The sequence below is a fragment of the Dromiciops gliroides genome, chromosome 4, assembly GCF_019393635.1.
Source record: "Dromiciops gliroides isolate mDroGli1 chromosome 4, mDroGli1.pri, whole genome shotgun sequence".
Lineage (NCBI taxonomy): Eukaryota > Metazoa > Chordata > Mammalia > Microbiotheria > Microbiotheriidae > Dromiciops > Dromiciops gliroides.
The window spans coordinates 354,333,374-354,353,927 of NC_057864.1; the positions used below are offsets into that span (position 1 = coordinate 354,333,374).

At 33.5% G+C, this 20,554-nt stretch overlaps 1 protein-coding gene across 2 annotated transcripts in view; it reads right to left on the minus strand.

Moving 5' to 3' along the window:
- Positions 1-20,554, minus strand: part of TBC1D32 (TBC1 domain family member 32) — a 175,936-nt gene that overhangs the window by 63,797 nt on the left and 91,585 nt on the right. For both annotated transcript variants that reach the window (XM_043963629.1, XM_043963628.1), the window contains exons 22-26: positions 18,636-18,752; positions 9,253-9,341; positions 3,702-3,824; positions 2,972-3,080; positions 2,136-2,229 (exon numbers count right to left, since the gene is read on the minus strand). In XM_043963629.1, coding sequence (XP_043819564.1) covers positions 2,136-2,229; positions 2,972-3,080; positions 3,702-3,824; positions 9,253-9,341; positions 18,636-18,752 — 532 coding nt within the window. The remainder of the gene's footprint in view (positions 1-2,135; positions 2,230-2,971; positions 3,081-3,701; positions 3,825-9,252; positions 9,342-18,635; positions 18,753-20,554) is intronic.

Sequence of the window (20,554 nt, forward strand, 5' to 3'; positions counted from 1 at the left end):
TAATTTATATTGAAACAAGAAAAGACTCCAAGGGAGTATTCTTGTATTTTATACCTTCTAAACTGTCTGTTTCCACCACTAAGCATAAGGACATCTGAAAATGGACCTTATCAAAAACACTACATAATCTAACCATGGAAGTTTTACTATATCATCACCTTTCAAACATCCAAAAATAAAGAATAGAACTATTTCAAATATTGTTCATATCATTTTGCTATTCAATTCCTACATAACAGCTATGCAAATATAGTGGCAGAAGTAGTAAAATTAAAGAATGAAGAGTGCTATGTTGCCACAGGCTAAATTGGAATAACAAAACCAAAAAGAAGTTGTGTATTAGTTGTTTAACTCTCCCCCCCCCCAACCCAGTTCTTCAAGAATGAAGGGAAAGTTTAATAATACATTTCTTTTAGGTTCAATAAAATTTTAAAAGTACCTTTGTAAAGAATAAAATTTTCTCCAGTAAAGTAGCAGTGTTCTAAATGATAAATATGAGTTTATCTAGCACAACTGCCTTTATAACCTGAAAGGTATGCACTTTTTTTAATGGTACACAGCAACCAGTACCTAATTCTAACTTTTCTGGGCACAACCTAAGGAGAGAGTTCTGGCTCACTGACAAAATAAAAACTGTGATGGATAGGAGGTGCTGATGGAGAGAGGGCTATGGAAAGAAAGCATTCTTTTAAAATAATTTGTTTGGGTAATTTTAATAAAGAAATAAAAGAGAAGAGAGGTGAGTAGAAAGACCAACAAAGAAGGGAGAACAGACATAGGTAAGAAAAAACATTTATGGTTGTGGGGAAGTGGAAGGGGGAGCATTTATTTAGATGTGCCACACTGCTCCATTTAAATCAGTCCTGATGAACAGCTGAAATTTAGGAGAAATTGAAGGACCATAAAGGAAAATGGCACAGGAAATAGGGATAAAAGTATATCTGGCAGTAGGCTAGTCTACAGAGGAGTCAAAACTATAAGAGAATGTTTGGGTTGCTGCAATATGCCAATTACAGTTTCAAGAATTCTATTTCTCAATATAACAGTATCATAAATAATAATCTCTAAAATTATTATGTATAAATTATTATGTATAGGAAATAGAGAATTTATGTTAAATAGTTATCTTAAAGAAGTATTAACTCAACATTGACAATACATAAAAATTGAACAGTGGTGACATGCCATAAATTAGTAAAATTCATATTAACCTTCACCTAATTTTAATTTCTATAAGCTAACTTTTTAGTTAGCTACATTCCAATGTACTGAGAACATGCTAATTATGATGGATGATTAATAAGTTCTGCAAGTTAAATATATTCAAGAGAGTCACAGGGAAGAAGCTTGACTATGAAAGACTTCAATCTGTCACTACTACTCCTAAGATTTTTCTACTATAACACATACAGCCATTGACAGGAGCTCAGTCTCTCATCCTCCATATATAAAAACATTTGCAATGTCTTATCCTTTTTTCTACAGATGCTTAAATGCTACCTTCATTCAGGTCCTTAGTACTGGCTCTTCCCTGAACTATATTAAGTACCTTATAACTGGCCTATCTTCTTATAGTTTCTTCAATCTATCATTCCCAGGACTCATATCACACATCTTTGATATACTGACATATATGTATGTAGAAGGTAATATATTCATATATTTCATTTAATATGAATTTTATATATGCTATTTGTTTCCATAGACATCACCCCCAAATTATAAAGGGCACATAATGACAGAAAAATACAAAGTTTATAATAGCAAGAAGGTTCTTAACAAATAAACACGTGAATTCACATAAACAAAGTGAATTCAAGAAAAAAGGCAAAATTAATTTTCAAGTTTAAACAAATTTCTACCATTCTTAAACAGATTTTCTATGCCTCACATGTCAAAATCAAGAAGGATATAGTGGATACCCAATAAAAAATGAAATATGTAAATGCTAGGAAAGACTGATAAGAAAAAAATTCAATTAACTTACAAAGAACTAATAAGTGTATTCATGATGCCATGCCCATATATGACATGATGAATATTGTGCATACTTCATAAAATTTTATTTTAACTAAATTATAGATATACACATATACATATATATGAGTAAGTTTATGATAACAGAAATATTTCACCTTCTTTTGGATCAACTTTTTTAGTAACTTCTGAAATATAGCAGTTTGGTAAAGGGAATGATGAAAACATTGGCCAAGGATATGGATCATTACCCTAAAAAGAAGGAAAAGAACCAATATTAGCTGTGAATCAATAGGAGTTTGTTTTATTTTATCCATTTATAACTTACTTAATCTACTCTATGGTATTACTCTCTCATAACTTATAGAATTCTATTTGATTACATAATTTAATATTATAATTTGGATGAAAGATTCACACAAACATCCAATCAATGGTAATACCAAACATCTACCTAAATTTGTAATGATTAACCAAGGCAGCCAATGTGTCTTTTATCAAAATCAGTCTTCAAAGAAAAAATATGGTAGTATCGGTTTTATTCAACAATCTGCCTGTCTATTCCTATGATAATTTTGATTTCTTCTTTATTAGTCACAGAAGAAATATAATACTTAGGAAAAAAATTCCTTAGCAAATAACAAACTATATGAATATTAATGAGGGTATGGTGCCTAAAATTGTCAAGGAAATATAAAAAAACCCTTTTTAATAAAAAGTATGCATTATACAAAGAAAGTAATAATCAAAGACACTGAAAGAAGGAATAAAAAAGCAATATGCTTGTTAACATTTATAAATGCTGGGAATTTAAAATAAAGTTGTAATAAGAATAAAATATGTATAACTGCACTTTCAAATAGGTAACAAAAAATCCACCTTGTGACATAGACAATAGGGATAATGAAACTATTAAATTAGGCTATTCTGTTACCAAATTCAAGGAGTATGTTTGCATTACATGAAGACATGAAAAATATTTTTTTTTTCTTACCTTTTGTAGGGTCCTGGGTGGCAAAATCCGTTCTAAAGGTCCACCAATAAGATTTATTCTTACAAGAACATGGTTCCTTTCTACTGACAGGCCATCAATTACAAAGTCCCTGAAAAACAACACTCATTTTTATATTTTTGCTGTTCAGTCATGTCTGACGACTCTTCATGAATCCATTTGGGTTTTTTTTGGCAAGATACTGTAGTAGTTTGCCAATATCTTCTCAAGCTCATTTTACAGATAAGGAAACTGAGGCAAACAGGGTTAAGTGACTTCCCCAGGGTCACACAGCTAGTCAGTGTCTGAGGCCAGATTTGAGCTCAGGTCTCCCAGATTCCAGGCCTGGTGCTATATCTACTGTGCTACCTAGCTGCGCAGATTTTCATTTACCTGCATTTAATTTGATAATGGTTTAGAATTTAAAATTTTGATACTGACCTTTAAAAGTCACAAGATAATTTATAGAATAAGAATTTGGAAAAATTAATAAATGATCAAGGTAATAGCTTTTTTAAGGTATACATTTGTTTACCTTTAAAGTAAAGGGCTTGGACTGGATGATTTATAAGATTTATTCTAATTCCCAGATACTTTCCTATACCTTATTACTGAAAATCCTCCACTACCTCTCATATACTATAAGTCTCCATCTAAATCTATAAGTAAGCTCTCATATTTATGAACCTGGTTCCCTCTTTAGTTCATATGGGTTTTTTCTTTTATTTCTTACCTGTGCCCTCCAGCAATCTCTAAAATATTTTCCTCTTGAGCATTTAACAGCATTGCAGACACTTGGTACTGAGACTCTAAAAGTAAGAGTGTATCTAGATCACAGCATAATATACTTAATAACCTGTATATTTGGAAAATAAAATGATAGTAATTTAGATAAGAGTCTGAAGATGTAGAATAAAGAAAATTAAGAAATATTCATTAGATCTTAAAGATACTTTATGATAAGGAACAGAGATGATGGGGAAAAGGTCATATGTTGATTTATTTATGCCCGTTTTATTATATTTATATATTAAGAAAATCAGGTTTTTAAAAATGTTTAATAGTCCTCCACCTTCCCATTTAGTTTGAACAACTAAATAAAATACATGGAAGTTCATATCAATGGACTTTAATCCAGTATTGAAAACATCATTTAAATTTGAAAGGAAGAAAATCTGGTATATTATGCCCTGGTGCATCCCATCTGAGGACTGAGAAGACCTTGAAGAAACCCTGAAAGCCAGTAGCATCTTCTTTGTCTCCTCCTTCTGTCTTTTGCACCTGTTTTTATCCTGATTTGGTGCCATTTACTCTTTCCCACTGTGCTTTTGCTTTTGCTAATGTTTGATTCTGTCTTCACAGTGCTCTAGGTTCTTGTAATAAATGTTGTGTGAATATCCCATGTTTTCTTGAAGAATGATGCCAAATTATGTCACCTGAATTTTTGAGCACTGCTTTTCAAAAAAGTTACATATATGAACATTACTATCTAATGAGTTAAAATCATTCAAAAAAGTCAGTCTATGTTGAAATATTACCAGTAGTTGTATGCATCATGGACTTTGGACATCATTTGTTTTCCTTGTTTCAGGTATTTCACCTCTATTATCATCAAAAATTAGTAGAAATAAAAAGGGTAAGCACCCAATGCATAGCCTCCTTAGATTAGTGAATCTTATTGATGAGCAATTTAAGATGGATCTTTAATGCAGAATCTTCACATTTAAAATATACAAATATCTAAAATGCACAAAACTATTCGATCCCCAGTATAGATTGTAGAACCAATTAAAGAAGTATTTCCTTAAAAATATTTTGACTCCTTTAATGTGCTGTTTATTAATAATCCATGTTGACTACAGTGGATTGACCGCGAATGGATTAAAAGCATTAACAACTGACAGACAGAGCCAATATTTTTTTTTTTTTTTACAAAATTTATTTTATTTTTTCCAGTTACATGTAAGGGCAGTTTTCAACATTCATTTTCATAAGATTTAGACTTCCAAATTTTTCTCCTTCCCTCCCTTTCCTCCCCCCTCCACAAGACATTAACCAGGTTATATATGTACAATCCACAAGTGCTCTTTTTATCAGTTCTTTCTATGGGGGTGGATAATATGCTTTGTCATTAGTCCCTTGGGATTCTCTTGGATCATTGTATTGCTTCGAGTAGTTAAGTCATTCACAATTGCTCATAGAACAATACTGCTGTCACTATGCACAATATCTTCCCAGTTCTGCTCACTTCACTATACATCAATTCATATGAGTATGTCCAGGTTTTTCTTGTATCATCCTGTTTGTCATTTCCTATAGCACAATACCATTCCACTACAATCATATGCCACACCTTCTTCAGTCAATCCTCAATTGATGGACATTCCCTTGATTCCCAGTTCTTAGCCACCACAAAGAGTTGCTATATATATATATATATATATATATATATATATATATATATATATATATATTTTACAATTTTCCCCCTTTTCTCTTTTTCTTGATTACTATTATTAACTGTTTCCCTGCATCCTATTCCCTTCCCCATGATATTTATTCTATTATCTATCTTCTTTCATCCTATCACCCTTCAAAAGGGATTTGCTTCTGTCTGTCCCCTCCCCCACTCTGCCCTCCCTTCTTTTGCCCCTCTCTCTTTATCCCCTTCCCCTCCTATTTTCCTGCAGGGTTAGAGAAATTACTCCACCCAATTGAGTGTGTATGTTACTCCCTCCTTGAGCCAATTCTGAGGAGATTGAGGTCTCTGAGCCAATTCTGATGAGTGTTAGGATCATTTACTGCCCAGATTAAATAGATTACTCCACCCAATTGGGGGTTAATCCCTCCTTGAGGCAACTCTGATGAGTTTAAGATTTTTGAGGCTATTCTGATGAGTATAAAGTTCATTTACTGCCCTGCTCCTCCCCCATCTCTTCCCCAAATCCATAAGCACTTTCCTGTGTCTTTTATGTGAACTGTCACCCCATGCTACCTCTGCCCTTCCTTCTCCCCCAGTGCATTCTAGTCTCCCCTCAGTTTAACCCTAGAGATGTCATCATGGGGCAGGTAGGTGACACAGTGGACAAAGCATCCACTCTGGACCCAGGGGGATCCCAGCCAAAACCTGGCTTCAGACACAAGACAGTCGCCCACTGTACAACCCCAGGTATGTCCCCTGTCTCCGGTTTTTTATGGTTCTCTATGTGCTTGTATTTGAAAGTCAGATTTGCCATTCAGTTCAGGTCTTTTCATCACAAATATCTGAAAGTCCTCTTTTTCATTTTTCATTCACATTTCTTCCTCTGAAAGATTATGCTCAATTTTGCTGGGTAGGTAATTCTGGGTTGTAATCCCAATTCCTTTGTCCTCTGGAATATCATATTCCATGCCCTCTGGTCCTTTAATGTAGAAGCTGCTAGATCTTGTGTTATCCTGACTGGGGCTCCACAGTACTTGAATTCTTTCTTTTTGGCAGTTTGCAATATTTTCTCCTTGACCTGAGAGCTCTGGAATTTGGCTATTATATTCCTAGTTTTCCTTTTGGGATCTCTTTCAGGAGGTGATCAGTGGATTCTTTCAATTTCTATTTTACCTTTTTCTTCTAGAATATCAAGGCAATTTTCCCTAACAATTTCTTGGAAGATGATGTCTAAGCTCTTTCCTTGATCATGGTTTTCAGGTTTCAAATAATCTCTCCTGGACCTATTTTCAAGGTCAGTAGTTTTTCCAAGAAGATATTTCACATTACCTCTATTTTTTATTCATTTGGATTTGCTTTATTGTGTCTTGGTTTCTCATAAAGTCACTAGCTTCCACTTGTTCAATCCTAATTCTTAGGCAATTATTTTCATCAGAGACCTTTTGTACTTCCTTTTCCATTTGGCCAATTTGGCTTTTCCAGCTGTTGACTTTTTTTTTCATTTCTCTTTCTATTTTTTCCTCTACCTCTCTAACTTTATCTTCAAAGTCATTTTTGAGTGCCTGTATGGTATGAGACCAATTAATATTTTTCTTGGAAGCTTTAGATATAGTGGCCCTAACATTGACATCTTCTTCTGAGGGTGCACCTCGGTCCTCCTTGTCACTAAAGAAACTTTCTCTGCTCCTCACCTTTTTCTGTCTGCTCATTTTCCTTTCTTTTACTTGACTTGTTTTTTGGAGTGATTGTGTCATGAGTTCAAGAGCTCACTGCTTTTCCTCTGCCATCTTTGAGCCAATATATTTTTAAAATAAAGCACTTTATATTATGTAGATTTCAGAAAACGAGTAAGGTGCCTATGTATAAAAATTAGTTCCCAGCTATAGGTTTCTACAATATGGATAAGAGAGACTGCATCTACTACAATTTTACCAGAAAACAGACTAAATAAAATTTACATAATAATGATGATGATCACTCACATTTGTATACTATTTTAGAGTTTGGTAAGTTCTTGCTTCACATTAACCCTACTGGAGAGGCAGTGGCAAATAATATTATTTTAATTTTCCAGATGGGGAAACTGAGGCTCTAAGAAGTTATATGACTTCCATGATGCATAACTACTGGTCATATTTCAATAATAAGATTTTTTTTGATGATTTTAGCTCTTAAGATATTAATATTCCTGGGTATAAATTTTTGAAAAGCAGTAATAAAAAATGCATGTGATATAATTTGGCATCATTCTATAAGAATATTCACACAATATTTATTATAAGAATCTAGAATCTATGTTTATCACTGTAATATTCGGAATTATTCTTGTCCAAATGAGGTACTATAGAATTTCTTTCTCTATAGTACAAGACTTCCCACAGTTGGGATTTATATAAAAACATTACTGGGGTAATAACTCATATGGTTATCAGTTTACAAGCTGAAAAGTATTAGAATTTCATGAGAATTACTTTGATTTCAAGGACACAACAGGAAAAAACAGTAATACCTGAAATTTTTTTATGCTAGTACCCACAAACTAGTGTACAGAGAGTTGGCCTCAAAACCAGCTAGACTTGGCTTCAAGTCTTGCCTCTAACATATATTGGCTATGTGACCCTAGGAAGTCACTTAACTTTTCAGTTCTCTAGGTAACTATATTCTAAGCTACACAGAAGATGCTGATCTATATCATCCCTATGAACCTTATATTGGTGAAATCTTGGGTCTAGATTTATCTGTATTTATAAAAACCCTATAATGAGGCTCAGCTATTAATGAAAGGTAAATGTTGGAATGAGAGGTCTAAGGAATGTGCTATGATCAGGGAACACTAATTTTTTTTTTTAATGCTACAAATCCAGAACCATTCACTAATAGATACATGGTAAACAAATATTAAATTTACAAAAGAATTGTAACCAACCAACAACAACATGAAAAATGGCTCCATCACAATAATAAGAAAAATGAAAAATAAAACGATGAGTTTTTCCCTCACCCCCAGAAAACTGGCAAATATGATCAAAGAAAGAAATTATAAATGTTGGAAGTGCTACAAAAACAATACGTACAGTAGTTCACTAATGAAAAAGCTGTAAACTAGCTTAACCATTCTAGAAAACAATTTAGAATTATGTGAGAAAAGTGATTAAACTGTTCATATCTTATGATCCAGAGATGTCACAACAGGGCACATACCACAAAGAGGCCAAAGACAAAAAGAAAAACCACACACACGCTAAAATATTCATAGTACCACTCTGTGTATATGTACATGTGTTTTTAAAAATTTTAATAGTTAAGAAACTGAAGTTTCCCCCGAGAAATTACAACGAAAACTCAGAAAACCCAAGTTGTAATGAACAGTGAAGCATCACTGTTGGGTCAAATATATAACCATTTCCAGTGGACACTATGGTGAGGGTATGATCTACTCTAGACTTAAGAAGGCTCGAACTCATTCTGAAGTTTCAGAGTGCTTCATAGCCAGCAACTCATTGTTCTTACACAAGTTCAATGAAAGACAATCCAGATCAAAGCATACCACAATTTTATAAAGCAAAGTAACAATGAATGAAAAATGAAGTCCAAATAAAACAATATAACAGGACATTTTGGCTGGGGTGGTCTTCAAATTATTAGGTAACAATTTCTTTTTTGTGGTTTTAAGTCCACAAATAATGAAAAATGGCAATTAATAATTAATATTAAAGATGCTTATTTTAGTATGAGAAAAAAACAGTATAAATTATTTTTGAAATCCTGAAGAAATACTTGCCATTTTTAATGTAAATGACCATATGCAAAAAGACCTATTATGACAGAGAAAAATACTATTTTAAGGAAAATAATTTCATACCTTAGACCAAAAATATGTGATTGTTCATAGTTGAATAATGATTGAATCTTGGCTTCAGAATTCAAAATTATAAGTCTATCAATAATATCCTGAAAAAGAAAGGGCTAAGAGTAATATTGTATATTGTATATTATACAAAATATGTTTATTGGTTCATATAAGTAACAGAATCGGTTTTAGAAAGGATGAACCAGTGTGACATCAAACAATATTTCTCAAGCTATTATATCCTAAAACTATTTTAGTGTGCTTTTAAGTTATTTTTCTCATTTAATTTTTTGAGCCAAAAAACATTTTTTCAGAAACTCAATTAAGTCAGCCATGGTGGTCAGATAATTATAATGGAAGCCCATATAAGGATAATCACAATTGTGAAAAATAGTGAATGGGAGCTTTGTTAAATTCTGACAACTCTCTAGAGCTATATGGCTCAGGTATAGTCAGTATATTGCAAGGTTTTTGATGACATCATATGGAGTACACAACCGTACTCTAAAAAAACACTTTTATCAAGCATTGAAATGATAAGTTATTGTATGCATTTGTTATATATATTACAAAATAAAATGCATACACATAAAAATGTAAATATAAAAGCACTACATAAATGCTGTCATATATAGCATGTGTGTTTAATATACATATTATATATATCTTTTGTGTGTGTGTGTGTGTGTGTATATATATGAGATCACTAGCATTAATACAGTGCTTTAAGGTATAAAAGTTGCTTTACATATGCTATCTCATTTGATCCTCACAATAATCCTGTAAAGAAGATACTATTATCCCCATTTAACAGTTGACGAAATTGAGGCTGAGAAAGGTTAAGTGAATTTCCCAGGGTTACAGAGCTAGCCGATAAGAGGCAGGATTCAAACTCATGTATTCCTGAGTCTAAGTCCAGAAATCTATCCATTGTACCACCTATCTACCACATGGTGGGTGTATGTTCACACACACATACATAATCAATGAAAATATTTGAATTCCTAAAATATAATTGACCTCCCTTCTTTTTTGAAGTCATGCAAAACATAGTTCCATATTAGTCATGTCATGAGAAAACTATACTTCAGTTCACACACACTCAGATTTCATCAGTTCTGTCTCTGGAGGTAGACAGCATTTTTTTTTTTCATGAGTCCTTTGGAATTGTCTTGTATCATTGTAGTGATCAGAGTAGTCAAGTCTTTCACAGTTGATCATTACAACATGGCCATTATTGTGTAAAATGATCTTTTGTTTCTTCTGACTTTATTTTGCATTAGTTTATATAGTTCTTCTTTTAAAAAATGTTAATAAACATTTTTATTTAAAGTTTTGAGTTCCAAATACTATTCCTCCTTTCCTCCCTGGCCTCCCCACGATGAGGCACCAAACAATCAGACATAGGTTACATATTCACAATCATGTAAAACACTTCCATATTAGTCATTCTGTATAACAAAACTCAAAAAAAAATGAAAGTGAAAAACAGCATGCTTCAGTCGGTGTTCAATCAAAATCAGTTCTTTCTTTGGAGGTTAATAGTACGCATTGTCATTAATCCTTTGGGATTGTCTTGGATGTCATTAACAGATTTTCATCAAATAATATTGCTGTCACCATGTACAATGTTCTCCTGGTTTTGCTCACTTCATTATACATCAGCTCACACAAGCCTTTTCAGGCCTTTCTGAAATCATCCTGCTTGTCATTTCTTATAGCATAATAATACTCCATTATAATCATATGCTACTGCTTGTTCAGCCATTCCCCAATTAATGGGCATTCCTTTGATTTTGAATTCTTAGCCACCATAAAAAGAGCTGCTATAAGTGTTTTTGTAGAAATGGGTCTTTTTCTCTTTTTGTGAATGTCTTTGGGATATAAACCTAGCAGTGGTATTGCTGGATCAAAGGGTATACACAGTTCGATAGCCCTTTGGGCGGAGTTCCAAATTGTTCTCCAGAATGGTTGGATCAGTTCCCACATCCTCTCCAATAGCCAACATTTTCCTGTTTTGTTATATTTGCCATTCTGATAAGTGTGAGGTAATACCTCAGAGTTGTTTTAATTTGCATTTCTTGGATCACTAGTGATTTAGAGAGAAAAGATAGTGATTTAGAGCATTTTTAAAATATGACTACAGATAGCTTTTATTTCTTTGTCCAATTTTCCGCTTTCCTTATAATTTTGGTTGGATTTCTTTTGTTTATACAAAAGCTTTTTAATTTTATATAATCAAAATTATCTGTTTTACATTTTGTAATGCTCTCTATATCTTCTTTGGTCCTAAATTCTTCCCCTGTCCATAAATACAGAAGATGATAAACTACTCCTTGCTCTCATAATTTGCTCATGCCATTACACTTTATCTATAAATCAGGTACCTATTTTAACCTTATTTTAGTATACATTGTGAGATGCTGGTCTGTAACCTAGTTTCTGCCATACTATTCTCTAGTTTTCCCAGCAGTAGTTCATATAGTCCTTGAAATATTTTTTTTCTGAAACAGTGCTACTTATCATTTCTTATAGCACAATAGTATTCCATCACAATCATATGCCACTTCTTCAGCCATTCCCCATTTGATGACCATTCCTTGATTTACAATTTTTTGCCACTACAAAAAGAGCTGCTATAAATATTTTTGAACTTATAGGTTCTTTTCTTTTTGTTTTGATCACTTTGGCATATAGACGTAGTAGTGGTTTTGCTGGGTCAAAGGTTATGTACAGTTTTATAACCCTTTGGGCATAGAGCCAGACTATTCTTCAGAATGGCTGGACTAGTTCAGTATTCCACCAATAGTTCATTAGTATAACTATTTTTCCCTCATCACCTCCAGAATTTATCATTTCTGACAGGTAATACCTCAGAGTTGTTTTAATTTCCCTTTTTCTAATCAGTAGTGATTTAGAGCATTTCCCATATGACTATAGATGGCTTTTATTTCTTTTGAAAATTGCTTATTTATGTACTTTAGGGAATGGCTCTTATTTTTATAAATTTGACAATTCTATTTTCAGTATATATTTGAGAAGCGAGGATTTTATTAGAGAAACTTGCTGTAAAAAAATTTTATATGACTTCGTTGTCTATGGTAACTTTTTAACATGATTATTTCTTTTAATTAGGTCTGCTTTTGCTTTGTCTGAGATCATGATTCTGTTTCATCTCCTTATTTTAACTGTGTGTCTTTCTGTTTCAAGTGTGTCTCTTGTAAACAAAGTATTAAAGGGCTCTGCTTCCTAATCCATTCTGCTATCTGCTTCTGTTCTATGAGTGAGCTCATCCCATTCACATTCACAGTTGGGATTACAAATTGTGTGTTTTCTTCCATCCTATTTTCTTCTGTTTATCTGTCTCTCTCTTTTTTTATTCTGTCCCTTATGTAAAGTCTGTTTTGCTTCTGACCACTGCTTTCTTTTATCTTCCCTCCTTTCTTATCATCTATCCCTTTATCTTATCTCCTTTCCTTTTTTCCCTTTGTGTAAATTATATTTCTATACACAACTGAGTGTATATTCTTTGAACCAATTCTGATGAGAATAAAGTTCAAGCGTTGCCCCACCCCCCCATTTTCCTTGTATCCCTCCTCCATGTGAGAAAAATTCTCCCATTCTACCTCTCCCTTCCCCCTTCTCCCAGTGAATCACTTTTTCTCACCTTTCCATTGTGTTTGGTTTTTTTTGGAAATCATTGCAACATAATCAACTCATACCTATTAATTGCCCTAATAATGATAAAGTTCTTAGGAGTTATAAGCATCATCTTTCCATATAGGAATGTAAACAGTTTAACTTTATTGAATCCCTTATGATTATCACTCTTTCATGCTTACTTTTTATGCTTCTCTTGAATTTTGTGTTTGAATTTTTTATTCAGTTGTGGTCTTTTCATCAGGAATTCTTGAACTTCCTATATTTCATTAAATATTCATGTTTCCCCTTAAGGATTACATTGTTGTTTTTTGTTTTTGTTTTTTGGTGAGGCAATTGGGGTTAAGTGACTTGCCCAGGGTCACACAGCTAGTAAGTGTCAAGAATCTGAGGCCGAATTTGAACTCAAGTTCTCCTGACTCCAGAGCTGGTGCTCTATCCATTGTGCCACCTAGCTGCCCCAGGATTACATTGTTTTCCTGGGTAGGTTATGCTTGGTTGTGAACCTAGTTCCTTTGCCTTTTGAAATATCATATCCCAGCTCTATGCTCCTTTAATGTAGAAGCCATTAACTCTTGTGTGATTCTGAGTGTGGCTCCATAATACAGGGTGGGCCAAAAGTCATAAAGGGGTTTCAATATTTAATAACTCCTTAAAATTTTGTTTTTAATTTACAATAACATAGCATTATATGTAATATATATTTTATATATTTATATATGTATGAAATTAATTTAAACTATGTGTAAAAAATCAAATCTTGTAAATGTCAAAAAATAAAGAAAAATAATTTTCAAAAAGTTATTAAAACATCATAACTTTTGACCCACCCTGTATTTGAATTGTCTCTTTCTGGCTGTTTGAACTATTTTCTCTTTGACCTATTTGCTCTGGAATTTGGCTATAATATTCCTTGGAGTTTTCATTTTTGAATCTCTTTCAGGAGGTGATTGGTAGACTCTTTCAATTTTGATTTCACCCTCTGGATCTAAGATATCAAGGCAGTTTTTCTTTATAATTTCTTGAAATATAATGTGTAGGTTCTTTGTTTGATCATGGTTTTCAGGTAATCTGATAATTATTAAATTCTCTCTCCTCAATCTATTTTCAAAGTCAGTTGTTTTTCAGATAAAATATTTTATATTTTCTTCCATTTTTTCATTCTTATGAATTTGATTATTTCTTGATATCTTATGGAGTCATTTACTCCCACTAGAAGAATTCTAATATTTAAAGAATTGTTTTCTTTAGTGTGCTTTTGTATCTCTTCTTTCATTTGACCTATTCTGCTTTTTTAAAGAGTTCTCTTCAGTGAATTTTTGTGGCTCTTTTACCATTTGGCCAATTCTGGTTTTTAATGTGTTACTTCCTTCAGTTTTTTTTTTGCCTCTTTTACCAAGATATTCTTTTTTTTCATAATTTTCGTGTATCACTTTCATTCCTTTTCCCAATTTTTCCTCTACTACTCATCTCTTTCTTTAATTCTCCTAGGAATTCCTATTGTGTTTTGGTCCAAATAGCATTTTTCTTTGGGGATTTTTTTTGTAGTTGTCACACTGTTATCTTCTCCTGAGTTTATGTTTTGAGCTTCCCTATCACCATAGTGGCTTTTTATGGTCAAATTCTTTTTTTCTTGTTTAGTGATTTTTCTAGTCTATTTCTTGACTTTGAACTTTAAGTCAAAGTTGGGCTCTACTCACCTGGGGGTCAGGAAGAATGTCCCAAGTTTTAGGGTTTTTTGCACTGCTGTTTCACAGCTAGTTCTAGAAGTCTTCAAGTTTTGGATCATGTTCACTGTTCTCATCTGCATTATGGTCTTTAACCAGAAAGGCCCCTGATCCCCTGCAGCTATCAGCACTAGCACTTGTACTCTCTTTGCCTTGGAAAGTGTGATCTGGGCCCAGGTTCCTTTAAGCAAACAGGACTCCTCTCTGCCCAGGAACTGCAACCCAGAACTATGTTTGGGCAACAGAGCTGTCAATCAGCACCGATTGTATCTGGTGGAGCAAAGGGTCCTCTCTAATCTCTCTGTGACAAGTTTTCCAAACCCCTTTCCATCTCTGGGCTGAGAGCTCTGAAAGTTCTGCAGCTATTGCCACTGCAGCATGTGTGGGATCAGTATAGGCCTCCACCCTGGTACCACAGACTTCTCCTGCCAATTTCTGAAGTTTTCTTAGCCTGAAAAAATGTTTCACTCCAACCTTTTGTTGGTATTGTTATTCCAAAATTTAATTTGAGGTGTCATTCTAAAGTTGTTTGGAGTGGAATGTTGGGAATTTAGTGCAGTGGCTTGTTCCTAATCCATCATCTGGGCTCCTCTCTCCTCTACTTCAAAAGCAAATTCCTACAAAAGCAGTCTACATCCTCTTCCACAACTCTGAATCAATGCATAACTTCTTATAATTTGCCTTCTGACCCTATGATAGGACTAAAATTGTTCTTTCCAAGGTTAACAGTGATCTCTTAATAACTAAATTTAATTCCCTTTTCTCGTTTTTATCCTCAGTAATCAAAAATGTACACTAAAATTCCAGAAACAATATTAAAATAACAGTAAATAAAACAAAACTAGGAAACACAAATATCTTAAATTTTCATATATAGTATATCAGTACAATTTGTTGGTCTAAGTATTATCTATCATAAGAAATCTATTAACTGCAGGAGGCTTGCGTTCAATCCCTCTCTTGCTCCTAGGACCTGCACGAACAAGCCACGAGTTCTCTTCTCTCTCTATTTATTACATAGGATTTCTGAACTCTGCTTGGGGCCATGCGCTCTCTCTGTCAGAGACAATATGGTGCTGGGGGGGGGGGGGCGGGCGTTGTGCTTGTGTTAAATGCGGTCAATGTTCTCCTAACTTTTAAATAAGATTTAATAAATGTTTACTACCTAAACAAAACAAATAAACAAAAGAAACCTATTAAAATTGTGGGAGTCTAATTTTTACAATATATGTCAGTGTGTATAATCTCATATAAAAAGTTTTGCCAAGGAAACTGCCTTGACACTTTTCTCTATGATTTTCTATATTACATACTATTATAAAGTATGATAACCATAGTGATAAACACATCATTTATATTATGCTTTTACATTTAAAAAAGGTAGTGCTAATATCACTCACTTTATTTTACCAATAAAGAAACTGAGACCCAAATATGTTAAGTGAGTTGGCTAAAGTTACACAGTAATTTAGTCAGAGCCAGGAAAGACCCCAGGTCTCGAATGACTTCAAGTTTAATGGTATTTCCAAAACAGCATGCTGTCTCAAAGTTTTGTATGAATATCTATTAACTAAAATAAAATAGTAATATTTGAAAAATATCTTCATGACATTAGACTTTACATATATGATTTATTTAGAAAGGGAAATTGGTAGCCTAGTAGTTCATATCAAATGTACTCTGAACATCATTCACACATTTAAAGAACGCCTCACTTCAGATATGTACTATGCTTCATATATGTTCCATGTATTGGAGCTTTTTGCTACTTATTCTCAGGAACAGGAAAATCATTACCTTTCCAAGGACTTCTAGTCCAAAATTTTCCTGTGATTGATGAGAAGCAAAAGCAGGATAAGAGAAGAGTTCTGATAAGAAGGAAATTAAAGAGTTCTCTACTGAAATCAGTAAAGGCAGTAATGCCTGCCCTTTTCCCTTATTTAGTCTCAGGGAAGAAAAAGTATTATTTTTTTTTCCTACGGGAACACCTTCAAAAGATTCTATAGATTTTTCTGAATCACAACTGATCGGGCAGCTAGGTGGCGCAATGGATAGAGCACCAGCTCTGGAGTCAGGAGGACCTGAGTTCAAATCCAGCCTCAGACACTTAACACTTACTAGCTGTGCGACCCTGGGCAAGTCACTTAACCCCAATTTCCTCACTAAAAAAACAAAACAAAACAAAACAAAAAACACAACTGATCAATCAATAAGCATCTATTAAACACTAGGCACTATGCTAAAGGATGACAGTAATATGAAAAATAAAATAACCCAGACTGTCAAGGATCTGGATATAAGCAAATGACTAAGGAATCCAGCCTAGCTAGTGGCTTCAGAGTTACTCTAAAGTTCAGGTGTTGAATCTAAGTGTTATATGTAAAGCAGCCTTTGATTTTACCAACAAGTAGAGAGAATGCTAGGAAGGTCTTAATTCCTCAACTCTGAAACTTGTGCCCTGGGGCCTTCACTGTCCTAACTTGTGTTTCACATGACTCATTATATCTAGTTGGACAGCCAAGCTTTACTTTATACCTCTGTCATCTTATCACCATGCATATGTCCCCTTCTTGCAACCCTTGAAGCTGCGGAACCAAAACTAAACCAATGTTGCCACTGATACTTGAAAGGGTATAACTGATCTACCATTTCCCCTTTGCTTCTATTCACTATCCCCATGCCACTAAAATCCAGAATATATTTTTTGACCAGTGTCTGGCATATATTAAGTACTTAATAAATACATGCTGACTTTAAAAATGACCACCACTTTTCTATTATTTCCCCTTCTAGATTGTAAAGTCTTTGAAGGCAGGAGCCTTCTCCCCAGGACTTGAATTTGTATCTCCAGCACGTAGTACATTGCTTGGCATAGAGAAAGCACTTTAGAAGTACCCATTCATTCATTTTCTGATTCATAAAAAAGGAGAGACAGTTTAGTAGTACTAGCTAATGGACCAGTCTACTGCTATATTTTATCAAAGTCCTGGTAAATAACTTCTAGGTCCCAGGGTTCCTGCCTACTTTCCAGTCTCCTACAAGAAGAAGAAAATCTCCATCTTATCACTTATCAGTCTCCTGCCTCCTGAGAGAACAGGAAAAATGCCACTCTATTACATATGAGTCTTCTGTCTTTATGGTGAAGGAAGAAAATATGCTCTCATTAAACAAGTATCCTGCATGGTCTATAGCCTCCCTCTGGAAAAGGAAAAAAGTCACCCAAACATACTGGCCCTTATGCCTGATCTTCAGCTTCCCACAGCAAGAGGAGAACTGCTATTTCTTCCCACACCACTTTCATGGCTTTGGCATAAAAGGAGAAAATGCCATTCCATCGTGCCATGTTTCCTGCCTGATTTCCAAGGTCTATTATGAAGAGAAGAAATACCATTTCACAGAGTATCAGTTCTTGCCTTTGTAAGCAGGTGGTACCAAATAATTATTATTCCTTTAACCTTTACTTAATCCTTCTATGTTCATACAGTCCATACATATTCATTATAGTAAAGGCATTAAAAAACTTTGAATGATCAAAAAATGATCACTGACTTTTAAGTGCAAAATGCCTTGGATAAAACAAACATTTTGTAACATCCACATACAGTTACTAATAAAATAGTTTACTAGAATAGCTTTCTTTTAAAAAAAAATTATAGATTTCAAAAGAGTATCTATTTGGTCTGAAATTGAACTTGCTCCTAATTAGTCATTTCTAAAGATAATCAATATAATCACTTGCAAATTCAACTCTGTATATGTCAAATATGATCCTTCTTTCTTTCAACCACACATAGGAAGATGACCCTGGGATCTAGAGCTGTATCTGAAAGAATGTATGATGCTCAGGTTCACCCAAATATTTGAGTCAAGTATAATTTACAATATGGATAATCCATGAGGAAATTACCAAAAATGGCTATAAATTTAATTTAAAGAATGGTTGTTCTTATACATAGAATATTTTTATGTCTAAATTTCTACTAGTGGTTTTTATACGAACATACTTACAATAATGCATGTAGGAACTTCACGAAGTGAATATTCTGATTTATTTGGAATATCCTGGTTGCCTATCAGTTCATAAACAGCAGGGTAGGATAATAAATTTACCAGTGCTAGAAAAGACTATGGAGAAAAAGAAAAAAAAATGGAAAGAAAAGGGAGGGGGAGAAAGGAGAAAATAGGGAAAAGAAGAGAGAATAGAAGAGGTTATTTAGTGCTCAATCTAAGAAAGAAATTTTGTTAATATATGTGGCTAAGATGTAGACTAACATAACAGTTTTAACTGCATGATTTCAGTCCATTTATTTTCAAAAATATTTAGCTAACAAAGATATATTACAAGTAGAGCATATTTTAAAGAAAGTACCACATACAAGGCATATTCACATTAAACATCTGTGGAAAAAGCAACATGATGAAAAATTTTAAAGGTATAAAGCAAAATATTAAATTATTTGATACCATAGAAAGCAACTTATGAACCCAAGTCATTTATTTAATTACTGTATCTTAGGGGTTTTAATCTTTTTGTGTGTGTCACAGATCCCTTTGGCAGTCTGGTGAAACCTAGGGTCCCTTTTCATAGAATATTTTTTCTTAATCCATAATTGAAAGAAATGCAAAATTTCACTTATAAGTTAGTGAAAATAGGGGCAGCTAGGTGGCACAGTGGATAAAGCACCGATCTTGGATTTAGGAGGACCCAAGTTCAAACCCGGCCTCAGACACTTACTAGCTGTGTGACCCTGGGCAAGTCACTTAACCCCAATTGCCTCACCAAAAAAAAAAAAAAGTTAGTGAAAATAAACATGTATTTTTTCCCATTCAAGTTCACAGCACCTTTGAAATCTACCCATGAACACCTTGGAAAATTTACAGATGCCAGGTTAAGACTTTCTGCTATATATAATGCATAAAAATCACAATAACTACTTATTGCTAGTTCATGTGAGCAATTTGGATTTGTAGAAAAATTTGTTTTCAGGAAGAACAATAATACAGATAAAGTGAACTATGAAATTCATTGCTTTTCCAAACCAAAGAACAGACTCTTATTTAGTTTACCATTATAAGAATCACCAAGTCTCTCTTCACTGTGATCAATTCTACATAAAACACAATCTCTCCTCTAAAATGCCAGTTTCATCATATTATTCCTCTGGTCAAGAATCTCTAAGTTCCCTACTGACAAGTCAAATTGGAGCTCCTTTACCTAGTTTCAAAAGCTTTCTATGTCCTCTGTTTTTTTTTCTTTACTTCACAGCACAGGCCATTTATTAAGGATAAATATATTTGCTTACTACCATAACACCTGTATAGGTATATATACTATACTAAGTTTAATTTTTTCTCAGCTTTATGGCTGAGTTAGTCTTCATTTTACCAGATTACTCTAAATTTTGTTAAAGTTTTCAAAATTTTGCTTAAAGCCACAAATAGTCCCAAATCAAGTTTACTCATAGGTTATCATTTCATATATATTTAAGAAATAGTTTATATCCATTTGCATTTATATATATGTATGTATAGTTATTGATTTAAAATTATGTTCATATGTCTATTACCATTTGGAATTGTGACTTTTTAAGATTAAATGGACTTCAAAGATTAAGTAGTTGAAGTTATAGCTTTTGGAGAAATAAGGACAGATAAGAGTGACTTGGACAAATTATTCAGTATTAGAATCTGAGTTTTCAGATTCCAAGAGCCATAGTCTTTTATATAAAAGGTCTATTTCCAATTAGCTCAGCTCATTCTTTCGTTCATTCGTTCATCTGTCTGTTTCTTTCTTTCTTTCTTTTTGGCAGCTAGCAATATTTTCTCCTTGACCTGGAAGATCTGGAATTTGTCTATAATATTTCTCAGAGTTCTCAGGTCAAGGAGGAAATATTACAAGCAGCCAGAAAGAAAAAAAATCAAGTATT